This window comes from Callionymus lyra, chromosome 1, assembly GCF_982586985.1.
Source record: "Callionymus lyra chromosome 1, fCalLyr1.hap1.1, whole genome shotgun sequence".
NCBI classification, from domain to species: Eukaryota; Metazoa; Chordata; class Actinopteri; order Syngnathiformes; family Callionymidae; genus Callionymus; species Callionymus lyra.
Genome location: NC_141818.1, coordinates 3451308 through 3471906, shown reverse-complemented (window position 1 = coordinate 3471906; position 20599 = coordinate 3451308). Strand labels below are relative to the sequence as shown.

Below are 20599 nucleotides of genomic sequence, written 5' to 3'. Positions count from 1 at the left end.
AACTTGATTACTTTCTCCAGATCGACAAGCAGAGGCAGAGCCTGAGAGCGAGGGGGGGGTTGGCGGTGGGGCAGGTGATTATCTCTGGAAGCTTTTCAATTTTTTTTTTTCTTTTCTTTTCTTCAGTCTACGCAGTTACTTGACCCGATGATGACAGTTTCACCAGAGCTTCTTGATTGCATCAAACAAGATAAGCCGTGTTGTGAAAGACGGACTTGAGGACCAGATTGAATTGTTTTAAATTATGATTTAAAGAGAAAAAAATGTTCTGTAAAAACATATATAATATATATTTTTTGAATGTTAATAAAGGGAAAATGGTAACACAGACAGTTAATCCCGTTGTAGTTATAACACCTGCATTACATAACAGTCATTTAAAGAGGTCATTATTATAGAAGAATTCCATGAACTAGCAAAAATGCTTGAACACAAGCACGAGCTTGTGAATCCTAACAAGGTCGTGAATCATAAGCTCTTTCAACTTCCAGATCCTCAAAGTAAACTTTTCTGACTTTATTTGCCATATTATTTTTATTTTATTATTTAATCATTATTAGTAGTTTATAATTTCCTTTTTTTTTTTAATTATTTTTTTAAATGTATTTCTAGTATCGTTTTCATTATCATTTTTATTAACCTTATTATGTTATAATTGTATTTATTTTTATTATTGTTTTTATTTAAATAATTCATTCTATTATTGTATTTGTATTTGTACAGTACATCTTATTTGTATCATTATTATTATATTATAACCCCTTTGGATTTATTCTTAATAATTTGTTAATTTTATTTTTATTTGATGTATTTATTTTTATTTTTATTATTATTATTTTATTATTGTTGCTATTTTTGTTATGTGTGTTGTACATTTTATTCTACCATTATTATAATTGTATTATTCCCTTTGTTTTATTATTTTATTATTATTTTATATCTTATTATTATATATATTTCTTATTATTATTATTATTATGTACTTTATTATTGTATTTGCTATTTTTATTGTGTGCTGTGAATCAAATTTTACCATTATTAATATTTTATTATTTTGTTTGGTTTTATTATTTATTATTTTATTATTGTTTTTATTCTTATCTCATTTATTTTTAGTATTATTTTTATTATTTTATTGTATTGTATTTTACATTTTTAATATGGGTACTGTAAATCTTAATATAATTTGTAAATATTTTTTATCTTTTTTTAATCTGCTGTAAAGTTAAAATGTCCCCAATATGGGAAGAATTGAATGCGTATAAATCAATCTACTCTCTGGCTTGGGAATGTTTGAGAAGCATGAGGCCATGAAACCAAAACTGAGAGTTGAGAGTCAGACAAAAGTGTTTCGCTACATTGTTTATTTCTGGTTCAAAAATGGATCATCATGACTTCTGTAGAAAAAATATTGATCTGAATTCATTTTTAAAAAATGAAATAAATAACATAAAATCAATAAATAAATAGGAAATGTTAAGAAAGTACATGTCAAGTAAGTTTCCCAGCAGTTATGGAGTTCGAAACAGAAACCAATGTCGATGCATAGACTGTATGAGCGACTCATTCAGAGAGTGGAACGTGTTCTTAATGCATCAGAGCGTTTCTAGCAGCAGTTACAGTGTTTTTCATCAGCATGGCCACCGTCATTGGACCCACGCCGCCGGGCACCGGAGTGATGAAGCTGGCCTTCTCCTTCACGCCTGCAGCAGACACATGTTAGCGCTCACACAGCTGTAGAGTTTTTCATTCAAATCTCACTCATTTCCTACTCATGTTACTAAGGGTTGGGATTATTTTCAGAGTAATCTGTTCCTTTTTAGAGTTATAGGCAAAATGTTCGTTCATTTTAATGTAGCGACTGGAGCTCAGTTGTCTTCATCTTTTGGGAAGAATGAAATCTAGCGAGATCCCAGCGATGACTGAGGATGAGAGGATACAGTGGAGCTCCTAAAGCTCAAGTTTGGACTAATTTTAGTTTGGAAACAAATGAAAGCAGTTACGACTTCATCAAGAGTCATGTGGTCTGTAAATACTACAACACCAGAGTCAAGTACTCGACAATACTGCACATATATACTTGTTACTACAGTATCGCAATATATTGTATCGTCAGATTCTAGTGAAACTCTTAATGTCAACAGCTGCCCCCACGACCCAACGTTGCATAAGATGTTGTTTAACTACTAGTTCCCGAAGTATCTTCATTTCTGGGTTTGTTTCAACATAAAAAAAGTCGTAGTTCAAGTGAAAAATATCAAAGACCGAGGCGACCATCACTCGACGAGGCGTGGAGCGTCCAGTGCAAGATTGAACTAGCACTTGGAGTAAACCTTTCTGAGTCACCCTGAACCAGCAGGAAACCTCGGCAAATAAGAGGAAGTTCACCCTCGCCCTTTTCCCTCCACGACTGACGCCACCCATGTCGTTAGACATTCAAGTTCAGCACGTTTTTGTCGTCAATTTCACTGTTTCGTGTGATTGTGGTTTCTGTGCGCAGTCATGGTCTTCAGTGAGTGAGCAGTCGGATGATTCATGTCTAATGAGTCGATGGCAGTTGGATGGATCTCAAAAGAAATTCAGGAGAATTACATATTAAAAAAAATTACATCTCACCAAATATCTACAGAGATATATAGTGTTCATTCATACTTTTTTCTCAATGAGTATCTTGTTTTTTTTTACTTCTTATCTATCCCCGCTACTTGTAGATAATACATTCATTTTTTTATATTTTAAATTTAAACTACTGTCCTATTGTTCTTTATTTTCAACTACTTCATTTTAACAGAATCTTGTTGTTTTTGTGTATCTTTATTCATTATTATATTTTATTACATTTTATACTTGCATTTTATTTTTATTAAATTATTTTCTTTTTTTACGTTTTAAGTACAAAGCCGAAAAGTTTAGCGGGGATGTGAGAAAATATCAATGCACCGATTTATTGCAATGTATTTCAACGATACTGTATCTCCGCAACTAAAGGAATAAAGACTGAGAACGAGAGGATACATTTTTTTTGGCAATTAACATGCAAGTATTCACAACATTTGTTCCTTTTTTGTGTTGCAATTGAACTTCGCACCTAGAGGAACAAAGACTGAGGACAAGAGGATACCGTCGATTCTAGCAGCTTTAAAAGCTGATGTTTGGACATAAATTTGCACCTGGAAATATATATTGGAATATTTTTAACTCTTTTTCTTTTTGGTTTCAAGTTCAGGTTCAGCTGGTAAGTTTAGTAGGGAAGTGAGAAAATATCATTACACTGATTTATCGCAATGTTTTTCACGATACTGTATCGTTATTTAAAAGTACTTTTTTTTGATAAAAACTTATTTTATGGTTTAAAGTTCAATAAAGATAAAATATTTATATATATATATATATTTTTTGCAATAAAAAAATTCACAACGTTTGGTCCTTTGTTTTCTCCTTTCTCCGTAGCTAAAGGAACATAGACTGAGGACAAGAGGATACAGTCAAAAGGAGAATTTGCCTTTATTATACAATGATGAATTTAATTGAATGATATATTTCGCTCACCCTCAAAATCCACGTCACCGATCAATCGCACTTTTCCTGTTTTAGGGTCTTGGATGCGGTTTATACCGACGTCGATGACTGCGGCGCTTTCCTTCACCATGTCGGCCGTGATCAACCCCGGGACGCCTGCACACAGTTCACCAGTGGAAGACAGTAATGAGCGAACAGCTCAAACAGCCTTTATGAAAACTTCATTCTGTTTTTACAGTGAAGGTGAAACTTCTGTGAAACATTGGCGCCGATAACAAGAGTGGCTTCAGAGTTCTCTCTCTCGAATGAAAACTGGTCGATCCACTATAGAAGCCATAATAACCACACCTAAAGAATGACGTCATAATTAGGTCAGAGTTCTGTGGACGTTTAAAAATGAAAGGAAACAGAAAAGAAAACGCAACAGACTGGGTAGATAGAGGACTGTATTTTATTATAATGTAGACTTGAAAAGCTAGTAATTTATTGTTTTACATTTAAACCAAATTTACCCAAAACTTCAACCATCAAAATCTATAGTTTTCAAATAATTATGTCAATAATTACAAACAGGATTTAAAACTAACAGAAGACGAAATCTTCTTTTCATTCATTGTATTTTTCATTCATCTCTTTTTATTTAACGTATCATATTCAGTGTATTCTGCCACCGCAAAAAGAATCCAACGTTGTGTTTACAACAGTTGCAAGTTTTCTGATACTGAGTCAGAAAAAAAAAAAGACGACAGTCGTGTCTCTGTTCTCGTTACGACTGGCTCGTTAAATGACGAGTAGTTAATAATGTGTTTGGAATGAAGCAGAGTTACAGTTTGAATGACTTCTTTACCTCCTGGTGTGTTTAAAGTTAACACTCAATATTTAAGTCATTAAAACGTTCACAATATAAGAAGCTTGATCCTAATTATTGGACATTGTCAATCAAATTCAAAAGGAAACGATGCATTAGTAGGATTTCGAATTGACTGTCCACACATAGTCTGGTTCTACTCAACTGAGAAAAATCTCTAAACTTATGTCACAACATGATCTGGAGCTTATAATCCATTTGTGTCTTCTCGTTTAGACTATTGTAACAGTTTATTTTGGTGTCTAAACAAGAAGGAGCTGTATCGCCTGCAGTTAATACAAAACTCTGAAGCGAGAATTCTCACCCGCTCTAGTAGAAGAACTCACATTTCTCTGATCCTTAAAACTCTTCACTGGCTGCCAGTTTCTTTATTACTTACTTACTCAAGGTTTCTGCCTATTAAAATAGATTTTATTCGCTACCGTCACCCATTATGTTGGTTTTTTCCCTTTTGAAGAGTTATTGAAGTGTCTTAAGTTAAAGTTAGTGTTATGATGTGACACTTCAAATAGCTTAGTATCTGAGGAACATCTTCCTCCACCTTTAAGAAGAAAAATGTTACCAGCAGCGGCGATGATGATGTCGGCCAGGCAGGTGAGCTCCTTCAGACGTTCCCTCGGCGTGCACCTGTGGGTGATGGTCACTGTGGCGTCACCTGACGAACACAACAAACACTTTTTTATGGTAACAATTTTCTTACATTTGGTTTAATGACTAATAATTGGTCTCTTAAGTTTTTTAATTGAAAATATTACAAATATCTAATATAAAAGCAGTAGAATGACCTAATACTTTTATGCTCATTATTTTTTCTGTCTTTACTTGCTGTCCTTAGAACATACTTTAAACCTCCTGATTGTATTTCGCAGCCATCAGGAGGTCACAGTAAAAGTATAAAAAATATATCATTAATCATTAATAATTTATAAGTGTTTCTGAATTTTACTATTTAACTCATTTACGTCTTTAAAGATCCTCGTTTAAGGAGTTTTTTTTTCCTTTTATTTAAATATTTCTGGCGCTTTTGTCGAAAGGAAAGTTCAATTACAACACAAAAATGAACAAACATCTGTCTATGTTTGCATGTTAATTTGAAGTATTATTTTCTAGACACTTTATGAAATTATAAACCATGAAGTGTTATTTCAAAAAGGAAATAACAACTTTTAGCTCTATTTCAGTAATTTTCATTTCATTTGTGTTGTTATCCTAAGATATAAAATGTTTTACTTCAAATAAATGAATGAATTATGATGAAATATATAATCAAATTACAGATTAATCTAATTCATAATGTCCTTTTAATTATTATTTTTAATTTCCTCCTGGCCTTCACAACTGTCACACTATATAACGTGCCCCTGAAGTCAATTAAATAATAAATAATAACTCATTAATAAATAACTAATTGTTTATACACAACCTGCAGTTGCATTCATTTCACAATATATATGACAGAAATGATGTTTTTGTTGTACTTTTATGTACTTAAGCCGAAACAAAAGTCCTCAGTTAACAAAGTGAGTTCATCGCGAGGTGGAAAAGGAAGTTCAGGATGTTGACCCCATGCAGGTCGACGTCATCTGGATTTAGATCTTAACTAACTAATCTTTCATCACGCCGAGGCTGGAATGTTGTCTGAAGGAGAAGAAGCCCTCAGAGAAGATAAGAAGGAAGGACGAGTCTGAGCAGGTCGTGGGTTTGAGTCACCGTTTCAAGAAAGTAGAAGTTATTACTATATAACAGTGGGTTCAGGAATGCCATACATGTCGCTGACAAAGTGGGTTTGATCGCCATCAGGACCTCTTGTAGGGGGTATGAATGAAGTCAGTGACTTCACTATCGCTGAGAAACATCTTAGGATCCCTCAGCTAAAGACAATAATCGCGTCCATGTAACAGACTGAAAGTGTATAATTAAATGCCGATATATCACAACATTATTTTTAAATATTCAACAGATTAAAACATTCTTGAAGATATTTTGTAATTTATATAGGGAGGGATGACTTTTAAATATTTTTTTTATTTTTATTTGATGGTTTATCTTTCAGAATAGTGAGCATACAACAAAATAACTTAAATAACTTAAATATTTATTTACAATTATTTTCAAATAGGTTGGTTAATTTTTGTGTTGCAATTAAACATTAAACGACCAGCGGTCATTAAAACCTCTGTAGCTAAAGGAACAATGAAATCCTTCAAGATTCTGGCAATGACTGGGGATGAGAGGATACAGTCGACTCAAGATGCTTTTAAAGATGATGTTTGGACATATTTTGGTTTGATAACAAATGAAAGTAGTTACGGCTTTGTCACGAGTCATGTGGTCTGTAAGTACTACAACACCAGAGTCAAGTACTCGACAATACTACAAAAATATCCTTGTTACTACAGTATCACAATATATTGTATCGTTGCTCCTGTATCGTGATACGTATTGTATCGCCAGAATCTTGCTAATACACACGTTTACCTAAGTCAAAACAACATCAATTGTTTTTTCATTTAATTCTTCTAATTACAGCTGTATTTAGTAAAAAACATATATTGATTGACAATACTACAAATATATCCTTGTTCCTACGATGTAATACACAATATATGATATCGTCTATAAAACCACTTTTAGACTTAATGAGGCTTCTTCTGTAGAATACGTATCCCAGATACTTACAGGGTCAACAGGTCATCATAGGATACATATGTACAGACGACCCCGCATACACTTGAGAATCATCAATTCATCTCTGGATATGTTCGGACTCTGAGAGAGTGTCCGGGGAAAACCCGCAGAATCACGAAAAGAATGTACAAAATTGGTACGAAAGGTTGTGAAATTGTTTCAAAAGTTGCCTCAAGTGGGAATTAAACCTGTGAAAGTGACACTAAGGATTCACACAATGTGTCTGAAACAGCAGCTCATTCATCCAAGCTGCAGGAAGGAGAGATTCCACCGCTCCTTCCTGCCCACTGCAGCCTGGCGGTTTAATTAAAAAATATACTGTTATACTTTGTACTTCTGTTGTGTGAGCATTACTCACTTTTACTGTTGTTTTAGATATGAATGTGTTTATAATTTTTCACATTTTAATTATTTTATAATTATTTTTTATATATGTGTTACATGTATCTTAATATCATGTGTGTGTGTGTGTGTATGTTTAATCTTTTTTTGTGAACTGCTGTGACAACATACGACATATCAATTAATCAATCCATCAATCAATCAGTCAAAAACAGTATTTTCTGAGGTGCATTTACTCTCTTTGAGTAACTGTTGCTGTACCATTTGACCAGTCGCTCACCTCCGAGTGTCAGAATGAACCAAAAACAACAAATTCTCCTTAAACCACGAAGACAAGTTGAATCATGGATTGTTTTAATTCACAGGAACCTCTGCTCATAAACGTCGGCATGTTCCGGCTGTCAAACTTTAGTATTTCTCCATCCGAACGAACAAATTCCACAGGGTTTCCTAACTCCACTGCTTTTTTTTTCTCCCTCTGCCCTTATATGGACAGCGTTTCCGCTGGGCCAGCTCCACACATTCAGAGACTCAGTGCTTTTCCAGTCGTTGCCTGGTGATCCCTCTTCATTGTGCTCGCGGCAACACGCGTCAGCATTTGTTGATTGACAGAGATTCATTATCGACACAATTCCCTGAGGAAATACGAAAAATGGTGGAGCAGGAAAAGAAAAAAGTAATTGATATAATATCTGTTTTGAGGATTATTACTGTGAGTGTGTTTTGTTAAGAATCTGGCGAAACAATACGTATCACGATACAGGGGCAACAATACGACATGTTGTGATACTGTAGTAACAATGATATATGTGTAGTATTGTCGAGTACTTGACTCTGGTGTTGTAGTATTTACAGACCACATGACTCTTGACGAAGTCGTAACTGCTTTCATTTGTTTTCAAACCAAAATATGTCCAAACATCAGCTTTAAAAGCTGCTGGAGTCACTGTATCCTCTCGTTCTCAGACATCGGCGGGATCTCTTAGGATTTCATTGTTAATTTAGTTGCAAAGGTGGTATTCAGTGCTGCCATCTAGTGGCGGGGAGTTAAATTACAACACAAAAAGTAACAAAATTCCGTTGAAGTTTTAATTTATAGACACTTTATGAAAATATAAACCATAAAATAACTGTACATATTTATTTAAAATATCAATAAAGTTCTGTTAAATATCGGGATGGTATCATGAAATGAATATTGAGATATTTAAATGCCCACTTCCCTAGATATTTGTGTAGAAAATGTTGTTTATCTTTTTAAAAGATGGTATTTTCTCCTGATTTAAGTAACGTTTTTAAAAAATAAATTTGTATACTAGTGAAAATGAGTTTTTTTTTCTGAAGGTCAGTCTGTTGAAAATAACATTACATAGAATTCAAGAGACACAGTCAATGGAATACGATGGTTTGGACATTTGAGTTAAGACAGCGAAGCACGAAAGACTTTGAAGACCAATGAAGAGAAAAAAACCAATGAGGTTCATGGAGGTGATGAAGAGGAAGATGAGGACGAGGAGGCTGACTTGTCAGACGACGTTGAAAGCAGAAGAAGCGAAGAGAAGAATTTACACACACCAACCTCCAGGGCGCTCGTGGTTGCGATCGGTATGCATCAACATGGCGATGGGCATTCCAACATTTTTGGAGCGTCCAGCGACCAGAACATTCTTTCCCACTGTCTCGATACCTGCGGAGAATGTGATTCAAGGAGTTTTGAGGAACATTTCTGGACGTCGCTGAGAACAATATTTTTATCATAGCTTGACCTTTACATTCTACAACAGTTCATTTGAAAAATGCCTTAAATCCAGACGTTGAAAAAGTTTATTTTAATAAAGTTTATTTTAATTAAATTGCAATAATAATTAAATAAACTCATTTAAAGATGCAGGTTTCCCTGGAATGCACACTCTAGTAGGTTCTTGTCCGGATCATAAATATTATTGAATTAAATTAAATTTAAATAATTTAATTTCATGTATTTAATTAACTTATTTTTATAAACCCACTTTAACAAATTGTTAATTTAAATAATCTAGTTTTATTTCATTTATATTTAGTACATTCATTTTTATTTTATACTGTCATCACCACAAAAATAATTCCTTTCTCTTCACAACATTGTATATTAAGGATTATTGAAGTTGAAATACTGTACGTTTTATAAATGGAGCTTTAATATGTTCTAAATATCAAGAGATGTCTTTTATCAAAGTTATTTTACAGTTCATATTTCAATAGAGTTTGTATAAAATAAATAATTCAATTTTTATCTACAATAAACATGAAAGTATTCATAGTGTTTTCTTCATTTTTGTGATGCACTTAAACGTTCGAAATTACGTCCTCTGCAACTAATGGAATAATGAAATCCAATGAGATCCCTGCGATGACTGAGGACGAGAGGATACATTTGACTCCAGCAGCTTTTAAAGCTGATGTTTGGACATATTTTGGTTTGAAAACAAATGAAAGCAGTTACGACTTCGTCAAAGGTCTGTAAATTCTGCAACACCAGAGTCAAGTACTGGACAATACTACACATATATACTTGTTACTACAGTATCACAATATATCGCAATATATGGAGCTTCAATTTGCTCTAAATATCAAGGGATAATAATAACATAAACATTAGTTCCCACCGTCTCAAAACCTGCAGAGAATGTGATTCAAGGAAAAATTGTTTTGCGAAATATTTCTGGAGGTCATTAAACTCGATAAATTCTCAAATAATTGACTTGAAAAATGCTGGAAATGAAGCCATGTCCAAACATACTTCAAATTGCAATAATATTTGTATACTTATTTATGGCTGTAGGTTATTTTGGCACACACTGGACTAGTGTTTTTCTTGGATCATACATATTATTTAAGTACATTTTTTTGCATTTAATTTACTTATTTACTGTATAGAGTCAATCTAATCTTATATATTATTTTTAACATTTATTTTGTAGTGTAGTGGTTTTTAAGGACTTTTTTGGAATATACTGAATGTTTTAAGAATTAAGTTGCAATATATATGTTTTTAATATCAAGGGATATTTTTATAGATTGATTTATAGTATTTAATGTACATTAAAACATGAGAAGGAATAAAAACGTGCTGTTGTCTTTCACTAAACTACAATATTTGTAATGGTCATGAATGATAATCGCTGGTTTTGGGTCAAATGTGACTTTTCACGTCATAAATATTCAAAGGAATTTCGAGGTAATTGTTGAATTCAACACGAAATTATTTCGTTTAACAGGAATTGCAATATTCGTGGATGTTTAGCACCATCTAGTGGCGGGTGTGGGACACAGGAAGGTACTCGGTCAGCATCAAAACACATGAAGAACATCAAGCAGAGGAAGAGAGCGAAGATCTCACCTGATCGTTTGATCATCTCCCAGACAGCGGCAGGAGTCGCAGGCACCATGGATCTCTGGTCCAGGCACAACTTGCCAATGTTGACAATGTGAAAACCGTCCACGTCCTTCTCCGGAGCGATGGCGTTGCATACGGCTCTCTCGTTGATATGCTCTGAAGTAAAAGAGGTCAAAGGTTATTCTACCTCTTGTGTCTTCGAAGCGGCTTCGGTTTTCACCGGGGAGTGGGAGCTGCACCAGCAGCCCGCTGACCCGCCAGTCCCGGTTCATCTTGTCGATGAGCTCCAGCAGCTCCTCCTGCGACACCGAGCTGGGTCGTAGGACCGTGTCACTGGAGATACCTGGACCACACGGACAGGAACGTTTGTTTTTTCTGAAGCTCACACCCGTGCTTTTTTTCACGTGTCCTATATCTGACCCAGCACGCTGGCGGCTCTGGTCTTGTTGCGGACGTAGGTCCGGCTGGCGGGGTCGTCCCCCACGAACACGACCCCCAGATGGGGCCTCATGTTGCCCTGAGCGACCAGCTCCTCCACGTCGCGCTGGATTTCCCGATGGATCTGACGAGCTAAGGCTGTTCCTGAAATCACCACGGCAGCATGTCTGCGGACGGGAGAGCGTTAAAATGAACTACATAATATTCTATTTTTGGACTTTAAATGATATTTTACTTTTATCATAGTTATTTTGTGTTTCATATTTCAACAGAAAGAGGTACATTTTTTATCTACAATAAACATGCAAGTATTCACAGCGTTTGTTCATTTTTGTGATGCAATTGAACGTCTGAAATTCCGACCTCCACAACTAATGGAACACTGAAATCCAAGGAGATCCCAGTGATGACTGAGGACTAGAGGATACAGTGACTCCAGCAGCTTTTAAAGATGATGTTTGGACATATTTTGGTTTGAAAACAAATGAAAGTAGTTACGACTTTGTTAAGAGTCATGTGGTCTGTAGATTCTGCAACACCAGAGTCTAGTACTCGACAATACTACAAATATATCCTCTTTACTACAGTATCACTATATATCGTATCGTTGACCCTGTATCGTTATACGAATCGGAGGATTCTTGACCATACACACCTTAAGAAATAACAACTTCAATAGTTATTTTGCTCTAATTCTGCTGGTTACAGGACAAGCAAAAAGGCCGCTGACATCTAGTGGCCATAAGTGAAATTGCAAGTCAAAAAAAGAACAAAGGCTGTGAATATTTGCATGTTTGTTGTAAAAAGAAATTAAAACTATTATTTTATTTTATACACGCTTTGTTAAGAACCCATTAAATAACTTTGATAGAAATTAAATATGATTTGAAAGCCAAATGCTGTTGAAAATACAGAAAAAAAACATTGCGATATGTCGGCGTATCAATTTTTCTCACGCCCATTATTATTATTGTTTTTTTCATTTAGTTAGACATTTGTTTTCTTATGATGATATGTTGCATCTACAGCAGATTTCACTTCTGGATCACTGGAATACATCCACTACAACTATGAGGAGGACCCGCGGCAAACCCAGGTCAGGAAACCTCAAAAAGATTTCAAAAAGATTCAAATTTAAAAAAGATTAAATTCAATAAATCATTTTCGCTTGATTAATTAGTTCGTAATATACAGTACTTTTTGCTTCTTCTACTGTTGCTCGATGGCCCCTCATAACAGCCACTGTATATCAAATGTGGCCCCTGAAGACATTTCATTTTCCCAAATCTTTTATACATTTTCTAGGCCTCTTCATGTCGTCTGCTGCCCCCAAGACAAGCCCAGTACACTAAAACTAGAACTCAGTGTAAATATTATTAAAACTAGTAATTTTTTTATTTTTTTTATTATTGTATTTTGTGATATTTTGTTATTTCTATTGAATTTATTTTTTTATTGAATTTATTTTTACTGCTGTAAATCTGTTATTACCCCTCAAAGAACAAATGTGTGCAGCATATTGACTCTTTATTTTTATTATATATATATATATATATATATATATATTGACATTAAAGAGACAATCAAACACACTGTACATAATCATCATAACCAAATCAGTAATTAAAAAAAAAAAGCAAAGGAAGCAAATGTCAACACATAATAAAACTGAATTACACAAAAATACGAGTAAAATAAGAATTAAATAAATAAATATAAATAAATAAAGGGGTCAATAATCGATCCTGAAGAAAATGATAGAAACGGTTGCAACTGTGGTATAATATTTTTAACAATATGTTGGCTGTACTGACCCAAAATTAAAAAATAAAGCAAATTATTCCATGTATTTACTGTCGTGTACACGTCACTGGTGGACTCTACGTCACGCTGGGTGATGAAAAACGTCTGCGCGCCTCAACACCGACGACACAACGCAACGGAAAACCGACATTTATCTCCGAGCCTCGCGTCTCTCGCGCGTCAAGAACCCTCGGTCCGAGCTGTCAATCAACGCCCGCGCGACACGTGACTCGCTCGCGCCACTTTCACAGGTGCAAAAGTAAAAGCGGCGGAGCTGAGCCAGGAGGCGGGAGGCGGACTACCTGTTCTCCGTCTGGTGCAGGTGTCTCCGCTGGTTCTCCAGCTTCCTGTGCAGGCGCGGTGTGTCGCGGCAGCAGCGCGGGCTACAGATCCTGAAGGAGGAGCGTAGCGGTGAGACAGAGGCCGCCATCTTTGCGTGTGAGTCGTCGAGCGTGCGTGCGTACGTCGAGGGGGATGGGGGGGCTTCTGTCCTCCACTTGGACCATCCGTGGTGTGTTCAGGGCCGCAGGGAGGGAGGGAGGGATGCTGCGTTTCAGGCGCTCGCCATAGGATGCTGTGGACCATAGAGGTAGATCAGTGACGTCACAATAGTGAAGAGTGGAATTAAACACGTTTTTTTTACTATTTAATTTAGTAAATTGAATATTAAAAGGTTGAATTTGTTTTTATTGAATAACTGAATATTTTTTAAATGAATTAAATATGTGTTTGATGTTCTAATTCCAATTATTCAAAAATACATTTTCTAGATGAAATGTTTATTTAATTCAAAGCTTTTTTTAATTCAATGTAAACATGTTGGTTTGATAGTGACTCCAGGCGAAACCGAAACAGTGAAGAGCCACTTGATCGCACTTACTTAAGCCGATCAATTACTGACTTACTTTCAGCCAATCATGCGCCGCGTAATCGATCAGGTGACACAACATCCAAGCACTGGCATGTCAGTCATTCTAAAGAAACTATTCCAATTTAATTATTACATTTAAAAAATATTCGACCTTTCAGTTATTCGAATAAACTTTTTCAACATTTGAACTGTTTAATTAATTAATTAATAATTAAATATATTATATGGCACTGATCAACTGTCATAGTAGACCATCATAAATTCGATGGCACTGATATACTGTCATAGTAGGCCATCATAAATTCAATGGCACTGATAAACTGTCATAGTAGACCATCATAAATTCAATGGCACTGATATACTGTCATAGTAGACCATCATCAATTCAATGGCACTGATATACTGTCATAGTAGACCATCATCAATTCAATGGCACTGATATACAGTCATAGTAGACCATTATAAATTAAATGGCACTGATAAACTGTCATAGTAGACCATAATAAATTCAATGGCACTGATAAACTGTCATAGTAGACCATTATAAATTAAATGGCACTGATATACTGTCATAGTACACCATCATAAATTGAATGGCACTGATAAACTGTCATAGTAGACCATCATACATTCAATGGCACTGATATACTGTCATAGTAGACCATCATAAATTCAATGGCACTGATAAACTGTCATAGTAGACCATCATACATTCAATGGCACTGATATACTGTCATAGTAGACCATCATAAATTCAATGGCACTGATATACTGTCATAGTAGACCATCATAAATTCAATGGCACTGATAAACTGTCATAGTAGACCATCATAAATTCAATGGCACTGATAAACTGTCATAGAAGACCATCATAAATTCAATGGCACTGATAAACTGTCATAGTAGACCGTCATAAAATCAATGGCACTGATAAACTGTCATAGTAGACCATCATAAATTCAATGGCACTGATTTACTGTCATAGTAGAACATCATAAATTCGATGCCACTGGTATACTGTCATAGTAGACCATCATAAATTCGATGGCACTGATTAACTGTCATAGTAGACCATCATAAATTCAATGGCACTGATAAACTGTCATAGTAGACCATCATAAATTCAATGGCACTGATATACAGTCATAGTAGACCATTATAAATTCAATGGCACTGATAAACTGTCATAGTAGACCATTATAAATTAAATGGCACTGATATACTGTCATAGTAGACAATCATAAATTCAATGGCACTGATAAACTGTCATAGTAGACCATCATAAATGCAATGGCACTGATATACAGTCATAGTAGACCATAATAAATTAAATGGCACTGATAAACTGTCATAGTAGACCATAATAAATTCAATGACACTGATAAACTGTCATAGTAGACCATCATAAATTCAATGGCACTGATATACAGTCATAGTAGACCATTATAAATTAAATGGCACTGATAAACTGTCATAATATAGCATCATAAATTCAATGGCACTGATATACAGTCATAGTAGACCATTATAAATTAAATGGCACTGATAAACTGTCATAATATACCATCATAAATTCAATGGCACTGATAAACTGTCTTAGTAGACCATCATAAATTCAATGGCACTGATAAACTGTCATAGTAGACCATTATAAATTCAATGGCACTGATAAACTGTCATAGAAGACCATCATAAATTCAATGGCACTGATAAACTGTCATAGTAGACCGTCATAAAATCAATGGCACTGATAAACTGTCATAGTAGACCATCATAAATTCAATGGCACTGATTTACTGTCATAGTAGAACATCATAAATTCGATGCCACTGGTATACTGTCATAGTAGACCATCATAAATTCGATGGCACTGATTAACTGTCATAGTAGACCATCATAAATTCAATGGCACTGATAAACTGTCATAGTAGACCATCATAAATTCAATGGCACTGATATACAGTCATAGTAGACCATTATAAATTCAATGGCACTGATAAACTGTCATAGTAGACCATGATAAATTAAATGGCACTGATATACTGTCATAGTAGACCATCATAAATTCAATGGCACTGATAAACTGTCATAGTAGACCATCATAAATGCAATGGCACTGATATACAGTCATAGTAGACCATAATAAATTAAATGGCACTGATAAACTGTCATAGTAGACCATCATAAATTCAATGGCACTGATAAACTGTCATAGTAGACCATCATAAATTCAATGGCACTGATAAACTGTCTTAGTAGACCATCATAAATTCAATGGCACTGATAAACTGTCATAGTAGACCATCATAAATTCAATGGCACTGATATACAGTCATAGTAGACCATAATAAATTCAATGGCACTGATAAACTGTCATAGTACACCATCATAAATTCAATGGCACTGATATACAGTCATAGTAGACCATTATAAATTAAATGGCACTGATAAACTGTCATAATATACCTTCATAAATTCAATGGCACTGATATACAGTCATAGTAGACCATTATAAATTAAATGGCACTGATAAACTGTCATAGTAGACCATAATAAATTCAATGGCACTGATATACAGTCACAGTAGACCATTATAAATTAAATGGCACTGATAAACTGTCATAATATACCATCATAAATTCAATGGCACTGATAAACTGTCATAGTAGACCATTATAAATTAAATGGCACTGATATACTGTCATAGTAGACCATCATAAATTCAATGGCACTGATAAACTGTCATAGTAGACCATCATAAATTCAATGGCACTGATATACAGTCATAGTAGACCATTATAAATTAAATGGCACTGATAAACTGTCATAGTAGACCATAATAAATTCAATGGCACTGATAAACTGTCATAGTAGACCATTATAAATTAAATGGCACTGATATACTGTCATAGTAGACCATCATAAATTCAATGGCACTGATAAACTGTCATAGTAGACCATCATAAATTCAATGGCACTGATATACAGTCATAGTTGACCTTCATAAATTCAATGGCACTGATATACTGTCATAGTAGACCATCATAAATTAAAATGCACTGATAAACTGTCAAAGTAGACAATCGTAAATGTAATGCCACTGATATACTGTCATAGTAGACCATAATAAATTCAATGGAACTGATAAACTTTCATAGTAGGCCATCATAAATTAAATGGCACTGATATGCTGTCATATTAGACCATTATAAATTTAATGGCACTGATAATTATGCAATTGTGTGTCACTTTTAAGGCTGAATACCAACATTTTAATCATACATTTTAAGGCGCACTAGGTGACATTTTGACTCTATGTTTTTATTTTTAAGTGTTTGGTTTAATATTCAACGGTCATGAGTTCATAACTGATGATTCATATCTTTTTTTGTTCTTACATTTATAGATACAAAAATATGATGGTGGGAGTGGAGTAACAAATATGTGTCAAAAAAAGAAAATCGACGTTAATTTATTCTTATAAATTGGAAAATAAACAGATTATTAATTCATTGTTAGAATAAATCGTAGTTCTAAGAATTAATTGATTTTGGGGGATTTAATAAATTGATACTAATATATACATTAATCAGGGTTAAAGAGAAACTAATGTGTTTGATGTAAGTGTGTGTTAAATAGATGTTGGACTCATCATTGTCTGTTTGTAAAAAAAATAAAGTATTAAGTTCAAAACATGGTCATGATGAGGGACTTACTGCATCTTGGAGAGGAAGACTTCAACATTTGAAACATGTGAGTGAGTCAGTAGAGTTGGAGTTTTTACATTCATTTACTTTTAATAATCGATTGAATAAAAGTTTTCAATTTAGATGTTGTTTCCTCTTGTTCGCCACCAGATGTCAGCAAACCTTCTATAATGTTTTCTAAAGAAGGTGTTTTCCTGCTGTTACAGAGAACATGGGCGTTCCACTTGGATTCATGCTTGTAAGGTTCGCAGTAAAGACATAAATATCTCGCTGTTTTTGTCAGCAGTTTAATAATTAATGTAGTAACCACAAAGCCAGAACATAACAACACACCTTTCGTATTGTTTATGTGTTTGCCCTGACCTGCTCATCCCTGCCCAGCGAGATTACCCTGTTGATCCAAAGATCATGAGAGGCCCGGCCCATCCAGAGTCAAGGTTTGTTTGAGTGGTGGGAGTGTATTCAGAGCGAGTGGTAAACACCACACCCCACCAGGCCTGCCTCGACTGGAGAGAAAATACATGGAGGAATTCACTTCGTGGGCAGTTTTATGAATGAGTCGCATTTAACACAATTAAAGTCTGTCAGCTCGAGGTTTTCGTGGACAAAACACGGTGATGGAGAGAGCACGTGAACTTTTAGCACGTGATGTTGTTTCCAGGTATTCCATTAAAGAGGAAACGTGCTTCCAGGAACTATGATGAAGCTGTGATATTTGTTGTGTGTCTGAGAAGAGACACTACAAGACACTTGGAAAACTGAACATGACATATTGAATACATCAGAATCACTTCACTGCAGATTTACAATGGGATTAAATATGGAAAATAGATACATATATGTATTTTTGAAAACAAATTAGAAAAATGCATTCACCAAAGTTTTCTAAATTAATTTGATAAATAAATAAATCTACTTTTGCACACACACTGATGCATAGCAATGCAAATAATTGTATATTTTGTTATGTTTTTTTTTTAGGATTTACTGTTTTCATACTTTCATTCATTTTTCTAAGGGTTTTTACACCCAACATTTGAATCTGCGTTCTTTTTTTTCATATTAATATTTTCTATATATACATTTTTTTATTTTATTTCTTAGATTAGGCTTGTAAATAGAGGTTTTATAGCGGGTTGTGGAGGCAGGAGCGGAGAGAATATTCTTTTTAAAGGATTTGAAAGAGTCTTCAAAGCAGGAAAATAAAGTAAAGCGTGAAATTGCTTAAACCTAAAAATGATTAAAACTAGAACAAATACTGGAGAAAACGGTACAAGTCAAAAGTTAAATAGTGAACGTAAGAGGCTGCACTAGAAGTTACATTTTTACTATATTGTATTTTGTATATGTTTATTATTGGCTAGCATTTCTTTTATTTAAAAAAAAAAGTGTATTTTGATGATGATCTCAATATTACAGCAGGTGGCGGTAGTCGCTTCTACAGTTGGAGTGAAGAAGAAAACAAACCAGAATCCTTCAAAAGGTTTGTGGATCCAGATGGTAATTTAAAACACTGGGAAAAAAACAAGTCACTTCTCAGTATTTCTTGTAAAAAAAATTAAAAAAATCATTGAAGTTTACTCATCTCTTCTTTTACTATCAGTCAGACGTATAAACACAACTTTAGTGTAGGTTATAAAATAAACCACTGGTTTATACGAGGAGGAGGAAGACACGAAAGAGTGTGGTTCCACAGTAACAACTCTAGAAGTGAGTATTTTCATCTGGATAGTCTGAAAACTTCCTGGGGAAAAAAAAGGAGGAAAAGGGAAACCAGGAACAGGAAAACACAAATAAATCAGGAAGTGTGACACATTTGTTTTCTATTGTTAACACGTCAATACAATGTGTTGGAATTCAGGAAATAAAACATGCATTAGATGATCTTATATGTTATTGAGTATTCTTAATATCCAACTATTACTCATCATTGTTTTAGAAATACATTTAAACGTGTATTCTAATCTTCCGCCACTAGATGTCACCAAATACTACCTGCTTGCGATATTTCTACACGTGTGTCTTCTTCAGGTTGATAATAAGGTTTATTGATGAACAATAATTTTGTTAATATTATAAAAGAATGACATCGGATCAGTGACAATATCATCGCGTGAGTGACACAAACAAGTCCATCTCCGCGTGGGTTGAAACCTCTGGATCGTTCACATGTTCCAACCCTCGTATTCAACGCACCAGCGTCGTGTCTGAACAGGAGACACAGTTTCTACTGATCCGCAGGAAAAAATGAATCCACGGCAGCGACGCGTCATCGCCACGATCCGAGTCTCTCGCGGGAAAATGAAGGATGGAAATCGACAAATGACGACGAGTTTAAATGGCTTGTTGCGGGTCTTAAATCACGCAGTTCGCTTTAATTACCCTTCACTGTGCCCCGCTGTCCCTCCCCCTCTCCCCTCCTCCCTCCCCCTCCTCCCTTCTTCTCCCCCTCCTCCCTTCATCTGCCTGGTTACGTAACACAGTGAGTCCCGGCGCACGTGTCTGCGGCCGTAACAGATAAGAATATTTGGACAGATCGAATGTATCAATCCAGCCATCGAGACACTTGAGCGCCACACGTATTTGAGAAGTGAAATATATTTACGCGTTTACTCCATCTTGTAAAGACGCAATCGTGATTTTTGTCCATTTAAAATAAATGTATTTTTGTATGCAGGGTCGGTTCAAATCCCTCTGTATCACCCCGGGTCAGATAATGGTCTCCTCAGTCCAAGTTTGCTTTAAATATTGAAAAATACAGGTTATTAGTTGTGTTTTTGGTCAACTCGAGCGCAAATCTTAACCTAAAGTTCAACTATTGTGTTGATTTAAGTGTGTCTTAAATGGATCTTGAACCTCTTTTGTACTCTTTGAAATACTGGCATAACTAAACTTAGGAAAATGTTGTCGGAATATGATCTGGAGCTTATAATCCATGCGTTTGTGTCTTCACTCCTGTTGTGTTATCAATTTTATCTTGACCTTTA

General features: G+C 34.9%; 1 protein-coding gene across 1 annotated transcript; it reads right to left on the bottom strand.

The window, feature by feature from the left end:
* Window positions 1–1200: 1200 nt before the first annotated feature.
* Window positions 1201–13464, bottom strand: LOC148087451 (bifunctional methylenetetrahydrofolate dehydrogenase/cyclohydrolase 2, mitochondrial-like). The gene is made up of 8 exons (XM_087788184.1): window positions 13337–13464; window positions 11214–11398; window positions 11014–11136; window positions 10797–10949; window positions 8997–9104; window positions 4950–5042; window positions 3550–3675; window positions 1201–1703 (listed from the first exon to the last, which is right to left on the bottom strand). Exons 1-8 carry the CDS (start codon window positions 13462–13464, stop codon window positions 1588–1590), a joined length of 1032 nt encoding a protein of 343 aa, XP_087644310.1. The 3' UTR covers window positions 1201–1587.
* Between the last annotated feature and the right edge of the window lie 7135 nt (window positions 13465–20599).